Source organism: Takifugu flavidus, chromosome 5 (assembly GCF_003711565.1).
Source record: "Takifugu flavidus isolate HTHZ2018 chromosome 5, ASM371156v2, whole genome shotgun sequence".
Taxonomy (NCBI): Eukaryota; Metazoa; Chordata; class Actinopteri; order Tetraodontiformes; family Tetraodontidae; genus Takifugu; species Takifugu flavidus.
In genome coordinates this window covers 12301069-12327162 of record NC_079524.1, presented here as the reverse complement: position 1 = coordinate 12327162, position 26094 = coordinate 12301069, and the positions used below count along the sequence as shown (strand labels likewise).

General features: G+C 43.6%; 2 protein-coding genes across 2 annotated transcripts; one reads left to right on the top strand and one right to left on the bottom strand.

Annotated features, from left to right (window-relative positions):
• Positions 1 to 2457: 2457 nt before the first annotated feature.
• eeig1a (estrogen-induced osteoclastogenesis regulator 1a) lies at positions 2458 to 16754 on the bottom strand. The gene is made up of 12 exons (XM_057033439.1): positions 16632 to 16754; positions 16237 to 16541; positions 8199 to 8319; positions 7520 to 7549; positions 6671 to 6787; positions 6108 to 6154; positions 5747 to 5898; positions 5532 to 5636; positions 5227 to 5422; positions 5007 to 5128; positions 4788 to 4857; positions 2458 to 4660 (listed from the first exon to the last, which is right to left on the bottom strand). The coding sequence occupies exons 2-12, from the start codon at positions 16377 to 16379 to the stop codon at positions 4615 to 4617; spliced, it is 1149 nt and encodes a 382-aa protein (XP_056889419.1). The 5' UTR covers positions 16380 to 16541; positions 16632 to 16754; the 3' UTR covers positions 2458 to 4614.
• Positions 16755 to 20102: 3348 nt separating this feature from the next.
• Positions 20103 to 26028, top strand: slc25a25a (solute carrier family 25 member 25a). Its single transcript, XM_057033734.1, has 10 exons — positions 20103 to 20150; positions 21332 to 21458; positions 21576 to 21663; positions 21750 to 21861; positions 23119 to 23277; positions 23813 to 23965; positions 24053 to 24160; positions 24250 to 24417; positions 24507 to 24657; positions 24740 to 26028. The coding sequence occupies exons 1-10, from the start codon at positions 20103 to 20105 to the stop codon at positions 24922 to 24924; spliced, it is 1299 nt and encodes a 432-aa protein (XP_056889714.1). The 3' UTR covers positions 24925 to 26028.
• The last annotated feature ends 66 nt before the right edge of the window (positions 26029 to 26094 follow it).

Sequence of the window (26094 nt, the reverse complement as noted above, 5' to 3'; positions counted from 1 at the left end):
TTGTTTTGACTACCAACATCTGTATCCATGTTGTCAGATAGAGATTTGATCTGATCTTTCATCAGAGGATGATCCATATCAATGACATCAGCTTCCTCTTTTAAGGCTACTACTGAATTTCGCTAAAATACCACAACACATTAGCCACACCCTGTGAAGAGCAGCAAAAGATTCTATAATTATATTATATATAATATATTTTTATAATATATATAAATAATATATATTTTAATATATATTTTATCATACACACACATACACACGCACACAGAGTAACAGTAACACCCAAGCTGAGTATATGGCTCCAACAGATACCAGGAACCACATCAGAGATCTCTGTCCAGAAGAGCGCAGTCCTAGGAACAGCTAAGATCCTTCGCAGAACCCTCAGACTCCCGGGCCTCTGGTAGAGAACCCAAGTCTGAAGGATATACACAGACACACACACATGCATTTCTATAGAGATTATATATATGTGTGTGTGTATGTATGTATATGTACATATATATGAAGAACTTTGTTAAAGTGGAACAGCTGGAAATTACATCGAAGTCCTCCTGGAGGCATTGGCTTTTGCCACACCACCTGGAAGGCTGCTTTCAACAAAAACTCAACATGTTTTGCTTTTTTGGTCAAATGTAGTCTGGGGGCTGCTTCTTTGAATGAGCTGGGGGCGCTACACAGCCAGTACAGACACTCAAAGGTTAGCTCCAAGACAACTGTAGGTTTCTTAGGTCTTAACACGTAACATAACCCTGATTTTTATATCTCACTTTAACTGACCTAAATCCTGTGGTGTTTCTCAAGGATCTAGTCTGGGGCCCCGTGTGATTCGATTAAAATAAAACATAAGTTTGAAGACCAAATACAACAATACGCATGATTTGTTATGTGTGAAAACTATAAGCAAGTATTTTGCATCTTGACCAAAGAAAAATCAACTGTAGAACTTTTAATAAACTAGACGGCCTCACTCCAAATTTGATTTTAAAATCTGAAAAATCTGAATATAATTTTATTTAACTCTTAAACTGCCGACGAAATTATTAAATAAGACATTTACATTCAAAATGAAAACTTTTTTTTCTACTGAAACAGAAACTCTTGAGGGTTTTTTTCAATTAATGAAACTGCCAACCGCTGGTATATTTTGCAAATGTTGCAACTTTCTGTTGCCTGTTGTGGGACTCTTGACTCGAGCAACAAAGGAATGTTTAACACTTTATTTGTAGTCACTGTAAAGCATCGCCCACACCTCTGACGTACAAAACTGTACAGTTGTGTTGAAACCAAATATTTCTGCTCCATTTGACGATGATTCAGGCAGCGCACATTTTCCTTAGCAACATTTTACAACCAAATATGGTAGAATTCACATCTACAGTAAACAACTGAACATCCGGCAAAGATTTTTACCTGTGATTTTCATTGTACACACAAACTAAACCATCAACAACTCACCGACCACTTTATCATGCCCTCCCGCTCAACAGCTTGTTAAGAGCAATATCTAATCACACACTCACACGGATGCAACTGTAGATGCAGTCAAGACGACCTGCTGAAGGTCAAACCTGCATCACAATGGGGAGGAAAGGGAATTTAAGGGATTTTGAATGTGGCCTGAGTGTACCCACCAGACGGGCTAGTCCCAGTAGTTCAGAAGCCCTTGTTCCACTGGGATATTCACTCACAGCCATCCCCAGGGTTTACAGAGTATGGTCCAAAAAAGAGAAGACATCCACTGAACAGCAGTTGTGTGGATGACGAGGCCTTGTTGATGAGGTCAGAGGGGACTGGGCAGACTGGTTCCAGATGATTGAAAGGCAAAAGTAACTCGAATAACTGCTGGGTCCAGTCAGGGAATGTAGAACACCTGAACACACAGCAGGTGGAACCTTGAAGACGATGCTGTACAGCAGCAGGACACCACACCGGTGACCCCTAATGTCAGCTAGGAACAGGAGCAGGAGGCTTTAATTCACACAGACTCTGCAAAACTGGACAGAAGGTTGGAAGAACTTTGGCTGGTCGGACGCGTCTGGAGATCAGCTACAACATTAAGGTTGGGTCAGAATACGACACAAACAACATCGTCACGGGGGCGCGGGCTCTTTTAGCAATGGGAAGAATTTAAACAAATAGTATGTTTTAGCATAATATGTCCTAGATATCAGTTTGCATTTGCTACGAGTCCATCTGAACTGACCGAGACACGGCGCGTTGAAGGTGCAGCGCGCCCCCTTCTGTCCGAATAAAAGCACTACAGTGTCTAACTTCGGATCCTTCTAGATTTGGAACGCATCACCTCAGAAGACCTTTAAACAAATAAACCTTGAATTATAGAGTGTCAGGAATCTACAGACGTCACTGAAACAGAACACATCCTTGTTCCTATCTTGGTAAATACTGAATCTCCCTGTTTGATTTTCTTCTAACAAACAATAACAACACAGGTTCTGCTGTTTTTAGATTAGGTCTTTATTGAAATTTCTGCAATGAAATGTCAAAAAACAAAAATATAGTAACTATGTGATGATCATCAGAACAGTTCCGACTTTGATTCTCTATAAATTTAGGTTATACTAACTTTGTTACAATATAATAATTTGTTAGAATGACTAAAAGGGAAAAGGAGGAGGGCTGTGTGCATAGCTTAAAACCAACCTCCTGGGGGAAAAAAACAGAATACAGAACATAAAATATATAAATAAATGCTTTAAGAATACTAAAGGCTGTGGTGACGTAAACCCATATTCAGACAACAGTGGTTCATCCCCAAAAGTGAGACCCTTGTGATGGATTATTGAAGATGGAGTGAGTAGTGTGGAGAGAATCAGCTTCTGTCTCTGTCTGGCTGGAGTCAACCAGCTTAGTGTGACGAACACGTGAACGCAAAAGGAGCCTTAAAAGCAGATTCTGATCGCAAACGAGTGGAAAAAGTCTGTCTTTTACATCATTTGTTAATATGTTATTCATTTCCTGCCTCAATGAGGAAAACTCAGTTGAGATAATGTAAAACTTGATGATTAAGCGATGCAAAACGTAGCTTAATAACAGATTACTGACGTTTAAATGTCCTGCATTTAAACTGCGACTGAAACGACAGCTTTTTCCCACATTTTACAAACAGGAATTAAGATTTTAAGACTCTGGGCTTGTTTTGCTTTGATTCTAAATGTGATACCCCTCCAAAAAGGTAAAAATAAAAAAATGTAAAAAAAAAAAAATTACCAGCCAGCTGGTTCACAGCGTTGCATTTCCTATCAGTTTCTGTGATTTTTAAGTTGCTTTTTATAATGATGTAAACAAACCAACAGGGGTGTCGTTCAGGGGGGCATTGCTCCACCAGGGGGCAACACAGGCTCAAGCAGCCCCTGCAGTTGTCCCTGCTCAGCTCCACCAGGAACAGTTTGTACCACAGAGCGTGTTAGTGTCGCCTGGCCTGACATTTTCTTTTCACTCAAGAGTTTTCATCCGCCATGGCGGAGGCGCAGCGGTGACGCAGTAGTAGACAAGCAGTGACAGTTACAACACAAACCACTCCAAAAGAAACAGAAGAGGCCATAAAACTAAGGGGATAGTTCTCTCCTCGCCCTCATTAGCAGCCTGTCGTCAGGGTTCTGTCGGCGCTTCGGAGTCACTGGAGAGAACCTGTACAGGCACACAACTCCCCGATCGAGAGGGACCAACAGTTCAACTGAAGCAGTTCTATAATGTTGGTAACATTCAGTGTTGGATCAGTGGAAGCTGGAACATCGGTAGAATTCTGATGCACCAGGAATGTGTAAACTGCATAGTTTTTTTCCATGTTTTGGCATTTGATATCAGTGTTACAGAAAATACGATGGATCGAAATGGGTGGAGGCATAAAAGGTCACGCGGATGTGGTGGAGGTTGATTACGGGTCTGGACCGAGCGTTTCTGTTCTCCACGCTTCCCTTTTACGTCATCAGCTGGCTTCAGTCCAGCCAAGCCTCTGGAACCTCCAATACTGATTACGTTAAAGGCAAAATATCAAAAATGTTTACCTAAACCTGGAGCGCTTCCTCGCAGCAACCATGGCCCAGTTCCGTGTTTGATTGTAAGCAGGTTCTGCGTGTTTGTACAGTGACGGGGGTTTGATGGGCTGGACTTTCTGATACTAATGTCAGACAGTTATGGATGATTATTCCATTTACGCTTTGCAAGAAACATCGTTTTTGCTGACCCTGATGGTGGAAAAACGATGTTCGTTACATTTGTTTCCACCTTCAAACACAGTACTACTTAACAAAACCGCGCTTGCTGAGAGCGGCCCGTCCAGATTAAAAACTAAAACAAGAACTAAAGTTTCTTTCTTTCATCTGCTGACAGTAGTGTTGGTACAGAGAACCAGTTAAACTGGGGACCTGCGCGTGTTTTTGGACGTCTGTAGTGCAAGATCCAAAAAACTGAACATCTGCTTTCACTGCAAGTGGCTTCAGCCCTCAGGGTGGCCGAAGGGAGCGCAGACGAGCAGACAGAAAGAAAATTCACCTAAAGTGCAAATTGACGTGGTTTTCCGCTTGTGCCTTGAGACCAGCTGAGGCTTCGGGGAAAACTAGCAAGACCAGCTCACCTACTGGTCTTTGCCTAATGGCTCTCGATCACCACAGGCTCATATCCGCCTGCAGACACCCTGCGGACACAAAAACACACCTGGTTTGTGTGTGTGTGTGTGTGTGTGTGTGTGTGGGGGGGGGGGTAGATGCAGAGGTGAAACAGGAAGGGCAAAATGTCGATTACGGATGTTTGAGTTCACTCACCTGTTCCCAAGTCTGATGCCACTGAGCGCTGTGGTTCCATCTCTGCTGACAAAAAGACGCAGGTTGCTGTCTGGGAAGACCCAAACACAAAAGAGACGAGATCACGTTAATAAACTGACCCCAAACTCCTTAAACTGCTTTGTATTTTGGCTTCTCAACACGGTCTCGACCTTTGAAATTACCAGGAGAGTCGATGCCAGATTGTTCTCTCTAATATACCTTCAGTATTGTTGATATCAGCAAAGTTTTGGCTTTGGACAATTTTTTCCACAATATCATCCGCATCCATGCGAGTGTCGTTGACCCAGGAGGGGTGGTTCTCCACGCTGTCCTGCTTCCTTCTGAAAGGCAAATGAAGACAAAAAACCAAGAAGGAAAATGATGGTGAGACTTTAATACTTTTTTAATGTGAGTAAAGTAATCCTGCGTGTCCCCGTACCTGGAGGGCCTGTTCAGTAGCAGCGCAGGCCTCGGCGGTCGGGGGGGTCTTTCTGGACGTCCAGCGTCCTTCTCACTCTCTGTAGGTGTGTCAGGATTAAAGGCCAGACCCCCAGAAGTGCTGCTTCCTGTGGATGTGTTCCTGCGATGTGTGAGATCCGACAGGCTGGAGGAGCAGGAATGCTCGGTGCTGTAGCCTGCAGGAGAGCATGGCCACAAGGGGGCGTCAGAACAGACTTTAGACGTGGTGCAAAATCTTTACATTTTATTCTCTATTGGCCAGAAGAGTTTCAGAACATTGGTTACCTGAAATTTTGCTTTGCTGGCTGGCATAGCTGGAATTGCGGGAGTGTCCGGACTGGAAGGCCTCTGCAGGACCAGGGTGGTTTGCTTCTGAGTCTTCAAGAAGACCTGAAGGTACAACCACTGATGATTACCGACACACTTTTAAGGAAATATCCACTTTAGGATATTATGGAACCAAATTCTAAAAAAACCCAAATCTGTACAAACAGCTGTACCTGAGTTGATGATCGAGGGTCGAGGCTTTGCAGAACGACCCAGAGAGACTCCCCCAGCCGGCCCAGGTTCGGTTGTTCCCTCCCCCTTACAGTCCAGCTGTAGGGTGTGTTCCTGGCCAGGGATGGAAATGGATTTTGCTGTGCTGGGAGGTCTGCAAGGGGAAAAAAATAACACTTTTATCAGTCGGCAAAAGATAAATGAGCACAAAGCCTCAGTTGTGTTTAGCTTGGCACACTCAGATCAGATTAAATGAATTGACTTCAGGGAAACTTGGTCACTGCAGTAACAAACAAGACAGCGCAATTAATCCAGACAAAATGTTAACAAAGTGAAGAAGCGGAGACGTGCTTATACACTTACGTTTTAAAACAGGGATCTCCAGAGAGGAGGGTCATCCCGATGATCACCTTCAGAAAACAGGGGGAAAAAAGATAAATAAATCATTTTAAACTTAAGTCAACGTGTCTTTCATAAACAGACATAGTGAAATAGGTTCCCACTGTTGGGATACACTGGCTCTTGTTCCCACTGAAGATCTTTTTCCACTCGTATCGCTGCACCACACACGTCTGTAACAGACCAAACTGCTGGCGGGCCCACTAATCTGAACTGGTGTGTGGTTCTGTTCGGCAACAGTATTCCAGAGCAATTTGATGACAAATCTACTCGTGATTTTCTTGGCCCTTTCTCCAGGAGGGTTTCGGTTTTGGGCTCTTGGTGGCGCTCTAGTGCTCCTCAACTGTTCACCCACAGAGATACAGAACTTAATCTCCAAGTAAAACTGATCTGATGTCAGTGGCTTGTTAAACAAGGTCAAATTTTAACAAGAGTTGACATTTAACCTGAATTCCAGAAACATACAGTTAATAGCAAGTGAGATGTGTTTTCTCCGGTTTTGTGGTGGAACAACCACAGGTGCTTGCCTTCAGTATGGAGTTGTCCTGCCGTGTGTTCTTGGTGTCGTATCCCTCCAGCAGACAGCAGCGCACAGTGGAACCAGAACCGGCAAACTCAGCCATGTTGAGGTCTGTGAAGCCCAGCTGAGGTCGAGAAATTGGACATTCAGTAATGAGAAAGGTTTAATTGAAGTTTGCTGCTATTATTAAGCTGATGTTTTCAGGTGATCTGCTGCTTCTAGAGCCTAATGTATTTATAATACGGGAGAAACATCAAGATCAACTGGTGCTAATTAATCCAGCTTGAGTCCTGGTGAGGAATGGGAATCTTTGAATAAATAAACACGTTATCTCTTTGTCTTTTGAAAAGGAGGGAAATAACAATCCGCCAGCAGAGCACGTTGTAACGGGTCGACACACCTCTGCTGTGGAAACTGTTTAAAATGAGAGCAACCAGCTCTTATGAGCCAAAAGGTTCCCAGTCTCCATTCTTCAGATTTCCCTTTCACTGGGCGCTTCTGTTTTCATAGGTGCATATTTAAGGAAGCCAACTTCTAAGGAGGGAAGCAGGGTATATTTAACTATGGGAAATCTAAATTGAGTACGGCTAAAAACAGAGGAAATGGTTCCTGTCAGGCAACAACGAGCAGGGACCAACTGAAGTTTATCTTGATGAGATCTGAGGCGTGATTCTATGTGACGAGCCCCTACGGTTACGCCTGGACTGGCCTTGGCTGGAATAGTGCGGGAAATGCCAGCTTAGGGAAGATGAATGTCACGCATGGCTAGTGGCGAACTCCCCGAGGTGGTGCGGGAAAGACTGATGTTTACAGAAGAGGGTGAGCTCACCTTTACAGGCAAGCTGAAAGCGCTTACCTTCGAATAAGCTTTTCCTCCTTTGAGTTCCTGCAGGGAAAACAGGAAGAAAGCGATGAATCTTGCGAACCAACCAATCTAACTTAGTATTACAGAGACTTTCAATTACAGCCAGAGGCCAAATTACAGCCCAAGCCCACAACGCTGGATTCAACCACATGTCTCTGCACTTCCTTGAATTATGTATGCTAGTGCTGTAAATACAGCTATTTTAAACATATAATATCAAGTATTCAAGTCAAAAACACACTAACTCACAGTTCAACATCTGAGTTAAGATCAGACTCTGTAAAAGAAGCGGCCAATTAGTAAAGTTTTATCTGCTTTTAACCTGTTTTTAATTATGGTTCACTCCTGCGCATAGTGACAGATTTTCTTCTTTTGTTGCACAAGAGAAGAAAATCTGTCACTGATTCCCAACATTCCATTTTTTTTTCCTCCTTGTAGTTTCAGGCAGGCAGGAACTTGCGCCGTCCTGCTGTTTTATAACCGCTCATATGCGCAGCGGCTCCGGTTAGAGGGCACAGACTTAACTTTCTGGGATTTTGATGTTAATTTGATATTTTGCGGGGTAAGAAAGAGCAAGGACATCACAATAAAACAGGCTGGGCTGCATTTGTCCGTCAAAGTCCAGAATGTAGATCAGAATCCGACGAGCTAAACTGAAGGAGAGTTTTACCTTTCTGACCGACACCCTGCAGACGGAGGGATCCAGGACGCCCGTGTGGGGATTGGCGCTCATTTTAGACACAAAACTAAACCTCTTTCTCCAGCGAACACAGTTCTCCTGAACCTCCTCCCTGTAGGAGAAAAACACAAAACACAAGAAGCATAAATCTCAGTGGTTTATTTCAAAATGGCTGAAAATGACTGTTCTTTCCAGAGATTCTGATTAATAAAATGTAAAAAATTTATTTTCCACCAGCTATTCTTAGACTGTCCTTTGACTGGTTATATCATCCATTTCTCACAGCCTTGTGACCACTGAGGGTCAGATTTATAAGAGCATGTTGAGTTAAAGCTGCTGAGCAGTGGGTCAGAACAACATATTCTGAGGAGCAAGACGAAGGAAAAATTGGGTATGTAGCAAAAACAAATAAATTATATTCTATTAAGGGAGGTTTTAATCATGCGAGATTAAATTAATTTTACCGCAGATGCGCTCACTATTAAAATGGAACAGAAGCCCAAAAGGCAACTACTTGTGTGGAAATGCATTCCACCCATGTGCATTAAATCAGTTTTGTCATTTCATGTGTTTGCTTGTGACCTCCATAAATGTTAATATTTAATATGTGCTCGGCTTGACGAGACCTGTGACATCCCAGGTTCCCTTTTTTGTGGATGGCTGCAAGAACAGTGGGCTCGGGGTTAACAGAGGGATATCACAGAAGTGGGAAAAACCCTGTTTCCCCTCTTCTTTATGGACAGACAAGCTGTTAAGCAAACAGCAAACAATGGTCAATAGATGTCTGTGAAAACACCGGTGGCCTCGTGAGAAGTGCCAGTGGGAAACAGTCAGGTATCCCTCCGCTCAGACAAATAGATGTTTGTTTTTGCAAACTAATATGACATTAAGAAATTCCACAGAAAACATAAAACAAACACCCCGACGAGTGTGACAATGTAGACCTGTGAGGACAACATTCCTGTTTAAACGTTTACCAGGAAGACTGTGATGGAGGCGGAATGTAAGGGGAACGATTGTAACAAGAACGTCAACGAGGGCAATGACCGAAGCATCAGGCTGTAGAGCAATTAACCGCGCGTCCTCCCAAACTCACGCTTGCGTGCTGCTGCTCTGAGTTATCGTATGGGACAGAAGGTGCAAACAACACATGTAAAACACTAAAGCTCAGCAGCTGCTGCTCACACTTCCCCTCCCCCCTTCATCTCATTCCCAACACGGTCCGGTGTGATTTCAGCCATTACACACAGAGAATCAAGTCTTTCATCCAAATTGGGTTTTACAGACAAGTAATAACAGTTTCCTGTCGCTGGTCCAGTCCTTAATACATGGACAAAGCCACACGGGCCGTAATTGGGAATTTGAATGTTCTGATATCAAGGCAAATCAAGGCAGTAGTACATATTTTAAGAAAACAAAAAAACATTTTAATACAATGTATCGAGTCTGGACATGAAGGATTTTCTGTCAGCCACTGATCTCTGTAGTGAGGTTTCCAAAAAAGCCCCCCCACACACAAACAGGCACACACAAGAGAGCTCTTATCAGACCCCCACGCTATTGCTGCTCTGCTGTGTTACAAGGAGAGTTCTGAAACTGCATTCCTCACTCCAGATGGCTTTGTTCAGCCTCCATGGAAACCTCACACTCCTCAAATCCACCGACGGTCTGCCAGCAGCTCGGAGGAGGAGCAGACACACACACACACACACACACACACACACGCTCTGGCTTTGCTGGTGACATTTTTATAAGCCCTCTGTGTTCTGGTGTTAACCTTACCTGCAGCCTTTTCATCTCCTAACCTCTCTTTATATCCTGACACGTTTTATTTCAGGAGGAGTCAAACTTCCTTCTCAGCCGGGAGAATTTAATCCAGTGCAAAGAAACTAGTCCCCCCCAAAAATAGCATATATAGGAGGATTTTATGCATGCAGACTTCACAAAAATACTGGATTGACCCAGAACTGCTCAAAGGGAAGGTGGTGAATACACCCTAGCAGCAGATTCTCGGTGGATGCAAACTACAGTGACGGATGACCGGCGGGAGCTGCTCTCGCTGCAGCTGGAAAAAAAAGAAGAATGGCATAAACAGAAGACTCAAGGAGAAACCACACGTGTAAAAAAAAAACAAAACGCACTGTGCATGCCTGATCCGCTGCAGACAGTCCTTTTGATTTTTGGTCTGCATTTGGATCAAATTAGTGTTTTAAAACACAAACTGAGTCAATCAAACATAATTTCCAACAGCTGAAAATAGAGCCGGCCTCATGTTTCCTACACACGTCATTCCTGAAGATGCCGAGCAGGAAAAAGTGAGACTAACAACGCCGACATCATTGAAACTCAACTCACAGTCGTTACTTTTAGCATTCATGCTAACGAGAGCACCAAATATGAGCTTTGGGATCAGCATCTGGAGCCAAACCAAAAAACACACAGACAGGTCTGTAGACCACCCCTCCCCCAACAGCAACAAGAGTCACACATTTACCAACATTCAGCAAAGGTGAAAGTCAAATGGGCTCAAATTCCTAAATCATCAACAACTACACGCAAAATTAGAGAATGGAGACAGAGTCAAAGGCAGCACGAGCCAACAATAACTGGAACATAAACCCTGCAAATTTATAACATCCAGATGAGATTAGGAGGTCAGAGCTGGGATTCAATGAAAAATAAATGCCTGAAAACCTGCAAGGACATACCTAGCTGAAGCACCGCATGGGTGACGTAATTCCAAATGTTATTACTGGAGTGCACCCCTCAAAGGTTATTTAGTGATCTATAAATCTTGGGGCGTGATCAAATCTCAGAGACTTGATTAAATCAGCCTGAATGTCAGAGCAGCGCTGCACGATTAGCTCAGACCAGGTGGGGTCCGGGCCGTCGGGCGAAGTGTCACGTGTTGCTGAGGGCATGTTACTTTTAGGCTGGAGTGACTTGCAGTAAGAGATTCCCACTTTATCAAAGACTTGGCTTTGAAATTCTTTGCATTTTAAAGTTTGACCGTGGATGTTTTTGCAAACATTTTCAATATTCCTGTGTTTTTATTGGCTCTTGCGCCACTATATTTGAAAGTGTTTATGATTTGCATATGCATACAGATTGAAGCCATGGCGCAATTTGGCAGAACCACAGCAGAAGCTCACGTCTGCCAATCAAGCGTACGTGCTGCCCACAAACCCGACATAATGAGCTTGAGTTTGTTATGGCTTTTTTCCTGCTGCCAAAAATCTCCAGCGGAGAACATTTTGAGTCTGGATGCGACTGAAAGAGCAACTAAAATTAAGCAACAAGCCAACATGTCTGAGCTGTCACGATGGCCATATTAGCATTGAACGTAAACACCAAGGCCTGACTTTAAATGGCCCACCCAACAAAAGTCAGCGTGTGATGACTCCATGTGTCAGCGATGCAGCAGTATGGGATCCTTATCTCCCATCCTGGCTGCACAGCTTCTGGGGCCCCAGGACACAGCAGAAACACAAACATCGGCCGGACCGGGTCGGGTCGCATGGAGGGCTCAGATAAACAGTCCTGAGAACAGAGTGCTGAGGAAGCAGACAGATCCTGCAGGGGGGGCGGTGACGTAAGGACGGACCAGCAACAGTCAAGGTCGTTAGCGTCCAACGGGGTTGATGCTGAGAAGGTTCGTAGTGCTGGAGGGACTCGTGACACCGGCTGGTGTCATCTGACAAAACAGTAGGGATGATGTCAAAGTGACGTCATCAGGGACAAAACAGAGCGCACGATGATTATAATGCTGCCTTTGAAATGGGAATAATCAAATTATTTGATAAATTATGTTCGGTTAACCTGTTTTCATTGGTCACAGTGCTCAGTACCAAGGGCACATGCTGTGGGTGTGGCGTTGCTGTGTGATTTAGTCTAGATAAACCTTCGGTGGACAAGAGTTTCACACCAATTCACCAGGATGAAGGAAATGTCTCGAATACATGGCCAGATACCAGAGGAACAGTGTCCCAAACACCCCGCGCACACAAACGCACCTTCCCCATCGGTCCCACCAAAACACTAAGTGCTGGGAAAGTGAGAGGAAAACAGGAAGCAGCTGTTAGGGAGCCGCTAGTCCTCATCAGTTTCTAACGCTGCCCACACGCTCTTCTGTCTTCTTTTTCCTTCCTTTTCTCTTCCCATCCCTCACACGGCCTCGGTTGCGACCGAAAGCTTCTGCAACACGGTGGAAAATGTGACACGTTGGTTCCCGAAAAGCCACCGCAGGTACATGTGGCTGATTAATCCTATAGACAAAGGTTCTTCCTGCAGTGGCTTCCTCTCTGTTCCGATCATCAGGTAGCTGTTTTGTTCCCCTTAATTTCCCCTAAATTGTTGTATCATCAAAGGAAAAATGATTTAAGAAAGCTCTGATTTTTTCAAGTGTTCCAACTGGACGTGTATGTGAGCCAACACTCACTCTGGTATGTGCGGAACGACAGGCATGTGAGGGCTGAAGGGCCCATCGTGGATCTGCTATAAAAATACTGTAACAGATTCTTGCTACGTGCAACTGCATCCATCATCTTTCCACTGTTATGAAACACGACTGAGAACAAGATGAATCACAAAGTTGCGAGATTCAAACCGGTCGGGAAGCTTTGCTGGTCGGGAAGCTCTGCTGGTCGGGAAGCTCTGCCAACTCCACCCAAGAAACAAAACCACGACCGTGAAGTCCACGCTGAAGCTGAGCCCCAGACTCACTGTCGGAATCCTCCAACTAGCCCCGACGTTTACAACTGAATTCATGTTGTAAACATTGACTCGATGCAGCATCTAGCATACAAGTTAGCATCATGCCATTAGCCTTTGAAAAGAACCACGTGGAAGGACCTCCACAGCAACACTTCAGCTTTGCTCCTCCAAAAATCAGACCTGGATCCACCAGACAAACATTAGGAAGTCCAGCTCATTTTAAATGGCACAAATGTGGAGGTGAAAGCTGATAATCAGCAGGGTTTTCAGAAACAATGACCAAACCAAACTGTGAATGGGTCGTGTTGAAGCCATGAAAGTTCAGAACCCTCTTGCTAAAGCACATCCTGCATCTGAACAGGAAATCAACCCGTTCTGAACGTGTTCCCCTATCAGAAATATTTACAGCAGCCTCTCAAATCCTCCACGTTCCACTTAAGATTCCTTCCTGCCAAAAACCAGCATCAACTTCTTTATCCACACCTTCTTATCAGGTGTGTTTAGCCTCTAGTTGTTCGAGCCGACACATGTTTCTTGACCTTTGACCCTCCCCTATCTCCTTCCCTCTTATTTCCACTGCTGGCACGTTGCTATCAGATGTGATCCCGTCCCGGCCGGTGTCAGACCAACGGGGTACTGTTTAGTTGACGTGCAGTTTAAATATCTGCCTTGCAACTTGAAAAACAGAACACTGCAAATAAAATCTTGGTTGATGCAACACTGATGTTCTCCTGCCAAATCAGAATGGAAACCATATGTTTTATAACGCTGCTCATCCTCCAGGAAGGACCAGGACCAACACTTAAAGACCAAAAAACAACATTTGTTTGAAGGTTTCTTTGCACAAACTGCAACAAAGAGCAAAAAGGGAGCAGGGAGTAAATTTCTTTATTAAAGCAGCCTTTAACCCTTTTAACTGAAATAATCTCCTGGAACCATCTGCTCGGGTTTCTGCGCTAAACTCCCCGAAGATCTGAAAACTGGAACAATCACGGGGGGCGTTACGTAACTCCTAGTTTGCTTCTGGCTCCCCCCCATTTGCTATCGCCAAATGTTATAAATGTACAGCACTGTCTTGTATTTTTAGCGCCGCTGCCTTAAACTGATTTGAAAGACACAAAAGGCCTCTGTCCACCGAGACATCAGTTGCTTTCGAAGGTTACGTCATGGCAAACAACACAGCAGCTTATCGTTAAAGAGGGCCTTCGAAGGGTGTAAATTCCTGCCATTAGGTGGGAAAAAAGTACATGTATTTAAATAGTTGCCTCTCTTTATTATTAAATTATTATTAAATAGCGCTATGCAGATTTCACATAGCGTCCCAGCTATTCGTGTGGCCGCCAGGACTTGAGACAAATCAAAGCTGCGCTAGCAGCTGCTAACACTGACCCAGCAGACGCCAGGAACCCAAATGTTCATGAAATAGAAGAAAGTGGATTACTGCCAAAAAGTGGCAGAACGGCTCCTGACAGCCAAAGCTAAAACTGTCTTGATGTCCAGTATCAGTCAGCGGTGGACACTCGCACTCATGTGACCCTGGAGGGGGGGCAAAGTGGAGGGTGATGGGCAACCCTGCTGTTAATCCCACCACTGTTCTTGACCCGCAGTACAGCGAGGTCCAGGCCGAGTCCGTACAAAGAACGGGCCTGTCAGATCTGTGATATAATTGTAATCCGTGTCCACCGCAGAGGGACGCTCCCAGCGCCATCGCCTCCTCCTCCTCTGAGAGGGCCTTGTTTTCGGTCACAGAGATGATAGCTGAGATGGCGAAGAGGGATGAACTCTGGCTGTTATGTAAGCTCCAGAGAGGAGATTGACCTTAGACCTCAGACATCAGCCCTCGGCCAAAAACAGGAACTGAGAGGGACACCGTCCAGCTCGCTATGTCTTCACAGACAAGCTGAGGTTGACAAATAAACATTTCAGGCAGTTTTGAACCAGGCAGCACAATGTGATAAAGAATGTAATAAGACATTTTCATGTTTAATTAGACTGTTAACTTTATGACTAAACTGCGTCGCCCCTTCAATCCAGGGTTTTTATTCACCAAAGTAATGAAAAGTTTAATCTTTTGGAGTAAACACACCAAGACCAGAGATTATCTGCAGTTCACTGGAGTGTTTATCAAACTCCCACTCTGGTCCCGCTTCTGATGAAAGGTAAGAAAGCAGAGACCATCCTCTGAGACCATCAGCCTGTTTATATCCAACAGTGCACAATTCAGACGATGCTACGTGACAACCTCGGTCGGCTTGGGTGGTTCGGCCATTGAAACGCCCGTCTGAACTCAAGTAAACAGGGACAAGAGGAGGCAGATTAAAAGGTTGAGTCACAGACGCCTGCGGCCATCTCTGAATGTGAAGCATCTTCTACAAAACAGCTAATTTGGGCACACTTGGGCCGGAAAGAAGCCACCGGTGCAGCACCAGCAGCATCGATATTCCCTGTCCGACACTTAAATGAGGGTGAAATATGGCACAAGTGGTCTGCGATCTTTGTGTGTGTTTGTCTTCTTATCCAGCCCCAAATTGGCAAATATTCAGCTGGATGTTCTCTGGAGTAAACGGGCTGTCGTGGTTCGGAGGGTATAAACCTGGATTTATTCGAGGCTGGACTGTCTCATCTCGTGGCATTAAGACAAGGGAAGGAACAAGTACCTGATGGTGGCTTATGATATTAAAGACCGAGCTGGCAACGTCAGCCAAGGGAGCAGCCTGGCTCTGGAATGAAGGGTTATTCTAGAGAAGGGATAATTTGAGCCGTGTGAGCTGGTTTGAAAGATTCTGTTGTGTTTAGTCTGTCTGTGGAGTGGAGGTGCCAGGGCAGATACACACAGAGGCCACTTTAAACGGCAACACCCTGCACTTAACTTGACTCTGAGGATACCAGCGTTTCATTACTGAGCTGTGTCAGGGGCATATCGGCTTTAAACTCACAACTGCAGGATAGTGACTTTTAGTTTTTGTACAGATGCAACAGCAAGATGTGTGTTCGGGTTGGACATCATGAAAGCAAAGAGGGAAATTACATCCAGACCCAATGCCTAAGGTGTGCTAAATCTTATAATGCCACTTCAACATGACCGTATTTAACATAAAAACACCATAAATGTTTATATGGTCATGTGAAATCTTAATAGCTACATCACAGGAGTGGACAAAGCCAATTAACCTGCTCAATAAGTCCAAAAATCCACCATAAACGCAGATGGCCTCGATGGAAAACAGCACAAACAGAACTTTAGAGGCATTTTAAAAACGTGTTATGCGTGTAAAAAAAAGTTTGAAGGTGTTTCCGTGTGGATTGTGTTGTTCACCTGGAAGAAGTAGCGACAAAATCTCCTTCCAGAAGCCGCAGCTTGCAGAACAAAACCCCGTTGACAAAAGGCACTGCGGTCAGCTCCTCCAGGGTGAGATGGGTCTGAAACTTGAATTTCTTCTTTTTCACAAAGAAAGCCATTGTTGGGCCCTTTTTTATTCTCGCAACTTAAGCTAATGAAACCCAAAAGACGGAACAAACGGTCCGCTGAATCTAAGTGAAATGTCCCTCTGTTGTTGTTGGATCACTTCGTGTTTTCATGGGTTCTTCTGCGGTTCTTCACAGATGATTCAGCGCAGAAATCTGGAAATAAATCCGGTCGTTTGGGTTAACAACACGCATAAACGCGGCGATTGTCTCACGGTCGCGGTTTAATAACAGTTACAGTCATACCTGAAGACATAGTGGGTAGTTTCGGGTTCGGCAACAGCTGCGCAGCTAACAAAAATGTCAGAAAAAGACGCTTCACGTCTTCTTGCTTCTGGTACCGACAGTACTTTCGTTCAAAATGGTCAAGTTAGCGTTGCACTTGAGTTTCCGGGTATAGATTTCAAAATAATATCACCACCCCCACCGCGATGACTCAAAGTATCGTTAGTGTATTTTACTGTGTATTCAGATTTTTTTTTAAGCTCAATCACCTACTTTTAAACCTCTATTTTTCGTCAATGTGCCTGTTTTTTAGTGTTACTCCTACAATTGTTATCAATTTGTTTCTATTCCATGCGCTGTTATTTATTCAAATTGAAGTCAATGAAAAGATTAATTTTAGTTTTGTTAAAATGTATTTCGTGCAGTTCATTCTTCGTTATTCGCCTGCTTGCTGATTTTATTTTTTAAAACCGTAATTGCATGACTTCCGCTTTCACAGTACAAACGGACTTGACTCGCCGCCACTTTCAGTAGTTGTGGTAAAAGGAGTGAAACAGCGACGTTGTGTGGCGACAGTTTTAACTGCAGCCTACAAACAAGTGACGTTTTCTGTAGTTCTGAAAAAATGACACAACAAAACTAATCAAATATGTTTGAAAGTCCATCACAGAGGATTGCTTTTATGAACTAGTTTACCCACTAATTTGTAATTTCATAAAATAAATCATGGTGGTATGTCCCACTAATGCTGACGTGGCTATCGTGACCGTCTCTGATGTTTCTAGTAGTACATCCATTGTTTGTGTTTAAATAGTCTCAAGCCTTGGATGACGTTCTAGTTAATTTTCACGGCAAAATATGTCACGACGGCTGAATTATATATCTTAAGTACTATTTAATGCCAAAGTGGGGAACTGCAGGTGATTTCGAGTGATTGATGGTTACTGGAAAGAAATGTAGCTGCTGTTGGTTGTACATGCAAGATAAATATTTCAGCAAATACAAGTGTAATAATTGTCTTTCTCATAATTTTTTCCGATAATCGTACGGTAGAAGTGGTCAATGAAATAAATACAGCTTTGGCAGCAGAGGGCAGCAGAGAAACTGTTGAAAGATAAATATGACGCGATGTGACATAAGAAGATATGTACTAAAAGCTGACCGTGATGGAGTTACTGCAAGATTGATTTTGATTGAAACATCAGATTATGTTTTCAAAATGGTGTATTTCTTATTTATCTCTGGAGATTGTGATAACGCATTCAGAACGCCTTAACAACTTTATACTGGTACATTTGAATGAATTCCACTCTCAAGGGTTGATTTGTATGTACACATATTTAATTCTTTAATGTAAAAATATCGATGGCTAGTAATGTAACGTACGTAAGTTGTCGTTTCACCCCATGGGCTCCTTTTCCCTGTCTGCTCGTTTGGAGAGCAGAGATTTAAGTAGCAAGTGCCACAATCATGTGACCAAGACAGCGTTTCTCCTCTTTCATTGTAAAAGTGATCATGAGCACGTGTGCGTACGTGTGTGTGGGGGTGATGTGGGTGGAAGGCTTCCAATTTCACCATCTTGTGCTGAAACTTGTTCCCAATTATTTTGGAGATGTCACAAAGCCCCCTCATCAACAGGCTCATGACCAAAGTCAGACTAGTTGAAGGAAAAGTAACAAAACAAAGAGCAAAAACTTTCACACTCATGTTCTGGAAATTATTTTTGCTACTGGCACTGAGGGTCAATGACACAGTTTATTCATAAAAAACATTGTGTTGCCCGCTTTAGCTTAAACAACAACAACATAATAATAATAATCTAAAAAGCTCCATAACTGAACTATAGACTAGTACAACAACAGTGTTGCTATCAGATTATGGTGATTATGGTGCTGTGATATATCCTCACCTCTCACCTGTTTCTGTCTGATCCTGCAGGTTAAAGTGTTGCAGCTTGACCCAAACATACGCTTTTCTACCAGAGGTTATCGTTCACCTGTGTTGTGACGCAGATGACTCTTCGTCAGCCAACAAGGACAACAGCATCTGCATGCTGTTTTTCCTGTCTGTGGACTTTACCTGCTGGGTTTGTGGAGCAAGGTTGCAGGGGGAATGTTTATGAGTTTTTGCAGAAAGGACCATCAACATGTTTAGACTGAGGCCACAAACAAACAAACTCAAATATAATTTTGCTTGTTCAGGCCTAATTTGACATGAAATTGTATGAATATTACACATATATCATTATATCATAGTTATGATCTATTAATACATTTATTTTTAATGTGTGTGTGTGTGTGTGTGTGTGTGTGGTGTGTGTGTGTGTGTGTGTGTGTGTGTGTGTGTGTGTGTGAGAAAGAGAGAGAGAGAGAGCTGACATCCTGGAGAGTTTAACTATCAGCTCTTGGCGAACTTTCAGAGCCTTTTTTGGCATTTGGAAGCCATCCTGGTTTTCCCTTCCTCCCAGGACGGTCTGCTGTCCCCAGTCTGACATAACATACTCAAAGCTTCTCAGAAGCTCAATAAAGAAGAGAATTACACAGCAAACCATGACATTTATATAGACCAGACAGGATCTGTGTGCTGTGTGCTTCCTCCACCTCTGCCGAGCATTTATTGGTGTTTCTCTGGCCTTTTATACATATTTCTTCACCAGTTGGTATTTTATAATAAAATCCAATTGACTGTGATGTAGGGAGCATTTAAAAGCACAGAACTCAACAGTAGGCATCTATTCATTAAATTATTACCCATGCCAAGTTTTTGTTGAACAACCTCCATTAAACAAAGACAACTGAGATCAGTGCCTTGATTCTCTAACTGGGATAATAGTTTTTAATCTGCCACTTCAATCAAAAATCATTTTATTGAGGTTCACCCTACAAGACCAGCAATAAACACTGGCAGACAAAATCAATGAAAGTATTCCAATTATTTGGAGTGTTATTTTGGGGTGTAACTCACAATGTGTGGGAAAATGAGCTGTTTGGGGGAGGTCTGCGCTTGCTGACTGCTTTGTTTCTAGTTACTATTATTATTATTGCTATTGTCTCAAATAATCATTCCTAATTTGGTATATCTTCAAATTAGCCAATATAACACAAACGCATCTTTTTATGTCAAATGTCTTTGTCCAAACCAATATTTTGTGTTTTTACAGTATCAGATGTGCTGAAACGTTCATATTGTCCTCTTCTGCTTTCGCTAAAGTTTAATTCATTAAACGCGTTGTAAGAAGAATGTGGGCGTGGTCGGCGGAGCCATTCAATGGCCGAACTCCGCGATTGGTCAGCAGTGAAGGTACGTAGGTCTGTGGGCGGGGCTGTAAAAGGAACCATTGACTGAACGTATTCCGAGAAGGGGTGTGGCCAGTTGTCACGCTTTAGTACCGGCATTTTGCGCCCACACTTCATTGAATGCCGGCAGCCGTCGCACCGAGGTGTGCTATTTATTTATTTATTGTAGTTTCTTTTAACTTATCCATAGCTAAACATGTTCCTGCCGTCCGAAGAGTTTTCAACTTACCAAAAATGGCGACAGGTAAGGCAAAAAGTCCCATTTGCAATCGTTTTACCACTGACGTTGTCTAGGAGCCGTCGATATTATTGACCTGGCTACTTTTAAAGCTCCGGTTACTTTAATTAATCTCCGTATTTCCGCGTAGCCCAAATTAGCCTTAAGAGCAGGCCGCGACGACACCGGCTTCCAAGGAATTCCTCAGCTCGGCGCTTAAATGTTTGAATGGAGGAAAACGTGCTAAAGTCGGTTCGAATGCACTTCCTGTCGATTCTTTACCGGTAACTGGACCCAATTTAAAGTGGGGTGAAAAACATGCAAATTATGAGGGGGAAAATGCCCAAAACTATCGAAATCGTCGCCGCGCTGCAACGTCAGCCACTTCCAGGGAAATTCCGCCCTTCAGAGGAATGTTTCAGCACAGTCTGCTCCACAGAGTTAGGGAAGCAGCCAGTCTGATTTATACACACAAATGCATTGTAAATGATTACTTCACCATTCTAAACGGTAGTTTGATGTTTAAATCCTGTCTTTTGAGAGAATGCACTGTCTCATGACTCGCTATGGAGATGGAGTGTTCTAGATCTTTGTCGACCGCTGGCGGTGCTAAAAAGTAGTTTAGTCAAGTAAAAGAAACTTTGGAGCGACTTTTTAGTTCGTTTGTAATCTACAGCAAACGGCCAGTCATTTGTGTGCAGAAACAGCTGCAGCAGCCATAAACTGCTGCAGGACCTGGCTGTTCTTTCTGCCAGCATTTGTCAGTAGCTTGGAAACTGGCTAGGACTATTAAATCCTTGTCCTGTTTCAAATCAGAAGTTCTGAGCTTTGGGATTAAAGCAGTTGATGTATGACCTACAATGGAGGTCAGAAATAGCCCGGTGTGCTACTACCTAATTCCCTTCCCTATTCAGCCCCAGGGACAAGGACGTCAGTCCTCAGTTATTCAGGACTCCTGGGTTAAGCATGTGGGTCATGCCCCAGCAGGTGGGCATCATCTCTGATGGATCTGTGTTTTGTGCTCCCTTGAGTTCCTTTATTGGTGCTTTTTCACATCTGCTGAGATATTCATCAAATGTCCACATGTAGGACCCAATATCAAGCTCTGACCATATCACACTACTTTTTCCATCTTTGGGATGTTAAAATGGTCTTACCTCACCTGGCTAGTCTGTATTAATGGGTTTTATTGCCGACATTTGTTTCAGAAATCACAGGAAATAGAAGAAAGTGGCTCAGATGACCAGCTGGCCTTCGAGGAGTTTGTCCATTACCTGCAAGACTATGAGAAAGACCTGAAACTGGTGGTGAAGAGCATCAACAAGAAAAATGCAGGTTTGTGGCTGGGCCAAAGTTTCACTTGTGCTTGATTGGGGTGTCTAAATGTTTGCCAGCAGCTCACATAGACCATGGATTTTATATATTTATCATATTATTTCATTTGTCTTTAAGGACGTATAGACCTTAAGGAATTCATGCAGTCCCTTCGGGACCTCGGTGTGCACATTTCTCCACAACATGCAGAAAAGGCCCTTAAAAGGTATTTCATAAACCTATTTAATTCATCCTGATCTTGGGTTGTTTGATTAAATGTACAGTCTAATAACTTTGAATTCTATGTTTAAGTATGGACACAAATGGAGTGATAACCATCAGCAGTTCAGACTGGAGCCGAAATCCCATGATGGAGAAGATGGAGAGCATTCCGGAAATTATCCTCTACTGGAAACGCTCCACGGTTGGTTAACCCCCTTTCACTGTTGCGAACACCATTTGTCTGGCAAGTTTTGTGTGTCCCACTGTTAAATTGGTGCTTTCGCCAAAGTTGGGTTCTTAAACTGTGTCACCTGAAAAGCCAATTTAGTGACTGGTTCTGTCTGCACAAGTTGTGCGTCAGCAATTAAGCTGTGTCGAGCTGTGAACCATCGTGTCACTCCGAGCGGGATTAGGGTGGAGCATTTCCTGACCTGTTATGTAAAGGAGAGCGGCAGTCGATCTGGACAGGTGCGGACAACTGATACAGTACAGGTCCTGACACAAGGCTGTCCTGCCAAGACATTGTGCCAATTAGCTGGTGCGGTAACCTCAAATAGTCCCACAGGGAGACAGAGAAGAGAAAATGCTTGTAGAGTATCAATGAAACTCTACCGGCAGATTCTTTAAATAGGTGAAAAAGAAACCAGACGGTTGAGTCTGTCTGGTCACAAGTTTAACCCCTGCAACGGAAACACAACGTTCTAGGCTGTTCAAGGCCACAGGGCCACTTATTTTGACTTCTTAAGACTAGATAAGGAAGCAATTCTTTATATCCATGTTCTAAAATTATATAACGATGCAGAATCAAAAGCAACCCGCGGACATCGCATTGAAAAGATACTCATTCAACTAAAACTGAAAATGATGCAATAATAAGATCATCTTCCTTGTTACCCTCCATAATTGGGCATCAGAGATTTTGGTATATTTGTTCAATTTAATGGTTGATTGGTCAGGAGGGCCACACCACTGATAAAGGGGTCTAGACTTGGCAGAGATCCTGTGCTGCAGGTTCAAACTGATTCCGTGCCGACCTTGGTCCCCGCTGAGCTCCTGACCTGGATCATTATGAAAGATCTCTTCCCACAGCACCAGCTGACCTTTGAAACTGGAGCCATGTCTCCAGGAAAGCCTCTCGAGCGAAGCCGTGCAATCGCCTGCAGTCAAATAAATTTTGCTCTGCGCAGTATCTGTGACTGTTAAAAAGTCTCAGATGACAGGAACATGCATTTGACCGTAACGCAAGACTGCAGTCATGAGCTTCAGCAGGAAAGGAGTCAGCCCATGTGACTGTGACTGTTTCACCAATTATATCTTTGTTGGACCATTTTTATTGAATTCTTGTTCTGTGTGATTGATGTTATGTAATTGTCTGTCTTGTCCCAAAGAGGAAAGGTTATTTATGATTATTGAGATCCATTTTTAACTGATTTATTTCTCCATGTTGTGTCTCTGACAGATTATAGACGTGGGTGAGAACCTGATGGTACCTGATGAGTTTACCATGCAGGAGAAGCAAACTGGTATGTGGTGGAGACACCTAGTCGCCGGCGGAGGAGCTGGAGCTGTTTCCAGGACCTGCACGGCCCCGCTGGACAGGCTCAAAGTCATGATGCAGGTGAGGACTCCTTCCTTTGTCCAACTGCTTATTTAACTGGGCGTTGTTTAAACTGTGGATTGGGAAATGATTTAAGCGTCTGTGTGTGACCTTCTACAGTCAGTTGCTCAACTCCCACTTACCCAAGCGTCATAATCAAGTTAATGTTTGAGCAGAGTCAGAGTCCAGCTGCTGACGGGCCATGCTGTCCTGTTCACCAATTATGGCTCACATACGTTTTACACACCCTCTGTCTAATGATCACTGGTGATATCAGGCTAAAGGTCTAGTTGATCTGAACTGAGATCTGTGACAGTTGCTGTTTGCGTCACCAGTAGTTTGGAGGGTTGTCTGATGCAATCTTTCATTCTTGCGATCCATAAATATGCCATTAGAATAAACTGATTTAATTAGATGCCCCAGTGAGTCTACACCCCCGCCTTTCAGAGTAAAATCAATTAAACAAACAACTGAAACAAAAGCTGCTGTGGAGGGAATTCACTTTCAGAGGAACTCTGGTCAAATTTCCGTTTTAAAGGTTTCATGTCCTCCGTAGGTTTATGGGTCTCGAACCAACAGCATGTGCCTGATGACTGGCCTGATGCAGATGATTAAAGAAGGTGGGATGAGATCACTGTGGCGAGGAAATGGCGTGAATGTCATCAAAATTGCTCCTGAGTCGGCCCTGAAATTTATGGCATATGAGCAGGTATGAGGAGTGAATTGTATGCAAATATATAAAATATTGAATCTGAGCTCTGTCCAGTCACTGACACGTCTCAATCTACCTGCCCAGATTAAGCGTTTGATCGGCAAGGACAAAGAAACTCTGAGCGTCTTGGAGCGGTTCGTTGCTGGTTCCATGGCTGGCGTCATTGCTCAGAGCACAATCTACCCCATGGAGGTGAGTCGGCGCTCCCTTTACCATCAAAATGACCCGTTAATTTTGAATATGAGAGTTTAAACGACTTCCTTCTCTGAATCCTCCCTCAGGTGCTTAAAACTCGCCTCGCCCTGAGAAAAACCGGCCAGTACGCCAGCATCTCCGACTGCGCTAAGCAGATATTCAGGAGAGAAGGACTTGGTGCGTTTTATAAGGGCTACGTCCCCAACATGTTGGGAATCATCCCCTACGCCGGCATCGACTTGGCAGTGTATGAGGTGAGCAGTTGTCCACATCCATGTGAGTGGACAGTTAACAGTCATTTACGTATTTGAATGCTCTTGACCTGTTTTTTTTCTCCCATCAGACACTGAAAAACTACTACCTGCACAACTACAGCGCCAACGACGTTGACCCCGGCATACTCGTCCTACTTGCCTGTGGCACTGTGTCAAGCACGTGTGGGCAGCTTGCCAGTTATCCTCTGGCTCTGGTCCGAACCCGCATGCAAGCGCAAGGTAGGACTTTTGCTCTCTGGGTAAATATTTGTTGTGTGTGCATTGTCGTTTGAAACTTAGCTGTCTGTTTCTCTTTTGGCAGCTGCTACAGCAGGTCAGCAGCATTTGAAAATGAGCGGACTTTTCAGGCAGATCCTGCAGACCGAGGGCCCGACTGGGCTCTACAGAGGCCTGACGCCTAACTTCCTCAAGGTCATCCCCGCCGTCAGCATCAGCTATGTGGTTTACGAGCAGCTGAAGATGCAGTTGGGGGTGACGTCGCGCTGAGATTCAGTCACATGACTTTCAGAGACTGAATGCAACAAGTGACATCCCCCATCCCCCAACACCTGCCTTTGCCACCCATCCCAAGGTTACAATGTGAAGGGAATCCCAGGGGCCATTGGGGCCCCTCTGGGGGTTCATAGAGTCGTCTCATTCTGTGAATGTCGGCTGAGGAAAGATGAGAGGACGCTGAATGTCGGGCGTACAGAAGGTGGAAGAGTTGGACTCTGAGCTCGTGGGCTGTTGACTACGACTGCTGCTAATTATGTTTAAGAAAACAAAGTGAGAGTCGAAATGTGATCAATTGAAATGACACACAAGGACCAAAAGTTGTCTTCTACCTGGATTGTGCTGTTTGAACAAGTTTGTTAAGCATTAATCGGCACTCTGAGCATTTAAGCTTTATTTAGTTCTTTAAATTTGACGAGGTAACTGTTTATGGCTGTAGTGAGTGAGAATTGTTCCCAAATGAGAGAATATTTGCACAGGTGAGATCTGATCTCTCTCCGTTTCCCCGTCCTCAATGAGTGAATGACTTATGGATTATTTATTTCCACCTATCCTCTATTTATTCATTTTATTGTCTGTCTAGATGACAGACATGGTGAAAACACTGCATGTTTCTCTTCTTTTTTTGAAGAAACACCTTTTATATATACATATATTTTTTAATGTGCAGTGTGACTACGATCAGGGCGTGGAAAGTGACACCATATATCATCCTATGTCACTGAACAAGTATGTGCTCAGAGTTCCTATTGAATGTTGGCCTTTGAGTGCCTGAAAAATAGGAGTTGGTGCAAATCCCCTTAAAATGTTAGTTCACAGGTGTATTTTGGGCTCGTTCATTTTGAAATGTCTTAACATTCACCTCAGGTATGAGAATGTGGTTGTTGTACATTGGAGTGTATCCATTTTTTTCCCTGCTCATGTTCAGAAATGAGGGCTTAAAAAGCTGAACAAAATGCACTTTAAACAATGGCAGCATCTGAATGAAGACATCAATCCAGGTATTACCGTAACAGCTAATTCTTTTTTGTTAAGAATGCATTTTAGTGTTAAAATGGACCATATTGATGCAAATAAATGCAATATTGTTACAATGGGTCTGAATTTCATGTCGCATATGTTTCAAAGATTTTCATTTAACTACACCCTGGAAAATATTTTACA